Source organism: Dermacentor variabilis, chromosome 11 (assembly GCF_050947875.1).
Source record: "Dermacentor variabilis isolate Ectoservices chromosome 11, ASM5094787v1, whole genome shotgun sequence".
NCBI lineage: Eukaryota > Metazoa > Arthropoda > Arachnida > Ixodida > Ixodidae > Dermacentor > Dermacentor variabilis.
Genome location: NC_134578.1, coordinates 99,039,953 through 99,044,011, shown reverse-complemented (window position 1 = coordinate 99,044,011; position 4,059 = coordinate 99,039,953). Strand labels below are relative to the sequence as shown.

Here is a 4,059-nt window from a genome sequence, read left to right as displayed (position 1 = left end):
AAGGCCGAAATATTAACGCTCTTGCCTCCACTAAATGTTATACAATTTATTGCTGCCACGGATCGTTATACAAGTCCCAGACCGTTTAGTTTCAGTTAAACACGAGCTGTGATCTCGAGCACACCGACCAACCTTTAGCGTATACTCCTCTTCACTGCAACATTACCAATATATGTGTAAAAAAACTGTATTCATAACAGTGGATCCTGTGCTGGGCTACGAGGGAGAGCAAAATATCTTTAGAGCAAGCTCATTAGGATCGGCCGCTCTACACGCGTGCCGGAGCAGTCGCCCCGCTGAGCGCGTGCCCCCTTATCACGGTGTAAGCGACACCGCTGTTCCGGTCGTCAACGGGTGACGTGCGAGCGCTAAAAAACGACTCGGCTGAGCTTGCACCGCCGGCAACGATACGGAACTCCCGCCGGACGCGCCCGCAGACGCCTAACAAAACTAGAAAGCCGAGCTTTGAAACGTGGGTTTCGACGACACGTCCGAGTTGCACCCTGGTTTGAAACTATGTGATCTACAAAATAAAGACAGAGCTTAAGGAAGGAGTGTTCCGATGGGCTAAGAAAGCGGAGGCAGAAGCGTGCCTAGAGTAGGAAAAACCAGGAAAGGTTTCATGCATTCTACTCATCAGGCCCTGTCGGCTGTTTGTCGACATTCGGTGTAATTGAATGAAGCATAGTTCAGCTTCTTCCGCGTTGATTTCAGTGCTTGTTCTTTCCATTTGGTTTCTTCAAGCGGGTTTTCCGACGGCGAACGTACGCAGAGACTTTTCAGGTTACAGGATACGCTGCGCGCGTAACTAACGCTGAGGGAATCTGTGGTCAAACGTATATAAAGCCTGCCGGTCCTGCACGAAGAGCATTCCTGTCCTGCGGTCTTCCAGCTTCACTCATAGACTTTACTCTCTGCCATGGCTCGTCCTGTAACCTTCGTGTTGTTATTGGCACTCGCAGGTAAATACTACGATTACAGTGTCAGACATTGCTCGCTTTCTTTTGCGTTGATGTCTTTTGCTTTGTTTTCGTCACTTACACCATTTTTTCTGTTTCTTTTAGCTCTAGCTGTGGCCAATGCTCAGGTATGTACCTTCTGAACATTCGAATGCGCATTGATCGGGGTAATTATTATATTGGGCGCAGAAGTCACGATATCAGTTTTTGCCGTCTAACGGTGCCTAAGCAATAGCGAAATTCACAATGTATTTCAAATACAGATGATTTATTATTTTGTGTCGTTATCTTTCCCATGGTGACGCAGTCTTGAAAATCATTCGTGGGTTATCAATGATAAAAGTTATGCGAATGCTACTTTGTCCACTGAGCTCATAACAGAGGCTCCTTAAAGGAAGAACGATTGCGCGAAATACCAAGGAATAATTAATCGTAGGATATAACCTTCTCTGACTTGTACTTGTTTATTATGAACGCCGTCTTCAGCTCTCTCGAGCAAGCGAATGGCTAATGGTACTGCGTTTCTCCTGTTACAGAGGAGGAGACCGAACTTCAACTTTCAGCCGCCTCCTCCACGAGTAAGTGCTTGATGCATGTCACAGTGCTGCGCGAAATTTGTTTTTCTGAAGATTTAGCGGTTACATGACCGGTATAGTAACGTAACGATAGCATAAATGACGTACGTAAGTGTTGCTGAGTTGTACTTTACATATTTTGTCTTTTTTGGTAACATATTCGCATTTCAGAATATCTTCGAAACGCCAAGTAACGTAACTTTTGCAGGCGCACAATTATATCGCTGCATACGGCAGCGTGGGATAGCTTTTCTTTCTTTTTTTCAGCAGTCGCTACAGAAAAAAAATTTACTTTTTACTAGCGTATACAGCTATCTTGTTGGCATTTCTTTATTGAAAAACTAACCCCCCGTGGCCCCACAACAGGGAGCATGTCCTCTCTTTCTACTCTGTATATAGTTATTGCAGAGTAATTTTTGAGCTTGTAACATTGATAATCAAGCCTGTTCTATATTAATATTCAAAGTTTCCACCAATCCATGCCTTCAGCACCGGAGTAGACGCTCTTGACGTCAATAATATTGTGTCCTTATGAAGGTGCTCCCGGTTGTGCTCTCCATAATTGCGCAGTGAAGTTGCGCAAAAAGAATAACAACGTATTTCATGGCACTTCCGGCACTGACGGTGCATATTTAGCACGTGAACGTGCGCCTTCTTACCGCGCTGAAAGTGATCGTCGTCTCCCCCCGTCCTTCTGCAGCACCGCTTCAGCGTGGAGGCATCGGGTGGAGGCCGCAACCACCGCAACTTCAACGTGGGCGGTTCTGTTCGCGGCGAGTACGACGTGTACCGCGGCAGGGACGGCACTCGGGTGGTGGCCTCTGGCGGAGTGGCACACGGTGCGACCCGCATCGACGGCAAGACGTACAAAGGCAGGCCTCAGGGATCGGTGGGCATCGGCGTCGAGATCCCGATCGGAAAGGGTCGATGACTGCGGCGACGTGCGCGTTGGTGCCTCGACGATCAGCTTAGGCGCAGAGAACTCCAAATGCGGCGTTGATTTACAGAGCAGCCTTGTTTGTCTCCTTGAAAACAACGTGAGGAACTTAAAGAACGAGGCATTGCCGTGTTACGCTATAGAAATCAGTGAAGTCTTCGGCCCAGCCTAAATAAAGTATGAGTGCAGTTACCTTGCCTGCCCTGTGATTCTGAACACACTGACAGTTTTTACATTATGTAGCAGCTCGACGATGTTCTGTATAGTATATATATATATATATATATACATGCGCGCGCGCGCGCGCGTGTGTGTGTGTGTGTGTGCGCGCGCCCGTGTACTTCTGTTTTCTGTTCCCTGATTTGTCAATATTCCCGGACATCCACTAGTGTGAACCCAGTGATGCAGATGCGGAATAGACGTTCTACTTCTAATTGTTCTTGTCTTCAATGAATTCAATAATAGCTGTACAATAGCGTATATATTGTTTGGTGTGGTAATAAAAGAGTAGTCGACCTTCCGATTGCCATGCTCGGCAAGGTCGACTTAGTGCACAAAAACTGCTGATCGGACTTTTTTTGGACTTCTGAAACATTAGCCGATGTGCGCATGCTTAAAAGTCGAAGTAGAGCACATTTATGAATCATTCTAAGGCACGCTGACGCTTTCAGAATATTTACGAGCTAGGCGCGTCGCATATCAGCAACTCAGTGATAAAATTCAGGGCGATCACTTTCTATCGGGCGACAAACGTAGAGGTCAAACTCATCAACATTTCTAGAAGGTCAAACACATCATCTCTTGCGATTCGACACGTCCTAATCATGGATAAGTAACAGAATAGGCAACAGCAGGAACAGAAGGTGTCCTTCTAGTAAATCGCTTGGGCGCGAAGCGTCCGCAAACGAATATCACTTCCACTTCCTTTACTTGTCGAAATGATGTTGCTTGCTGACATTCGCAAATCTTCACTCCAACACCGCGCGAAGCCATCTCACGCTTACCCGCCTGAATGCGGCGCTAGCAGCACCATTGGAAAAACACGTGCTACAGTCGTCGTGACGTAGCATGAGGGATCACGTGGGCACAGTTGCGGTATGAGAACGGGCTGAGAACGAAAGCTTTGGCAACACCAGGGAAACCGCAGCGGCGAGGTGCTTCACAGCTCGCCTTCATAAATGACGAGACATCAAAAACAACTAGGAAAGGAAAAAGACTGAACTATTGTGAAGGGCTATTGTATCTCGCCGTGGATGACGAAGTCGCTAGCCTTTACCCAAAACATATCACGTACTCCTGACGCCTGGGCAGAAAGGATCATCCGCTGCCAAGGTTTGTGAGTGGTGGCGCTGGTTAACACTCCCAGGGTTAGCTCTTGTAGTAAAGCATAAATAGCCTTGAAAGTGGATGGGAAAATACCGCCGCGGTAGCATAACCGATAAGAGCATCACACGCGTAAAACGAAGACGTGGGATAGTTCGCCACCTGCGGCCAATTGTCTTTTCATTCATTTCAATTTATATGAATTTATCACTTCTTTAGTTCAATTAGTAAATACTTCTAATTTCCCCTGTGTTATCCTTGGTGT

At 46.8% G+C, this 4,059-nt stretch overlaps 1 protein-coding gene across 1 annotated transcript; it reads left to right on the top strand.

The window, feature by feature from the left end:
* The first annotated feature begins 620 nt into the window (after positions 1–620).
* On the top strand, positions 621–2,623 carry LOC142564879 (uncharacterized). Its single transcript, XM_075676070.1, has 4 exons — positions 621–962; positions 1,065–1,087; positions 1,496–1,537; positions 2,235–2,623. The coding sequence occupies exons 1-4, from the start codon at positions 920–922 to the stop codon at positions 2,463–2,465; spliced, it is 339 nt and encodes a 112-aa protein (XP_075532185.1). The 5' UTR covers positions 621–919; the 3' UTR covers positions 2,466–2,623.
* Positions 2,624–4,059: the final 1,436 nt, after the last annotated feature.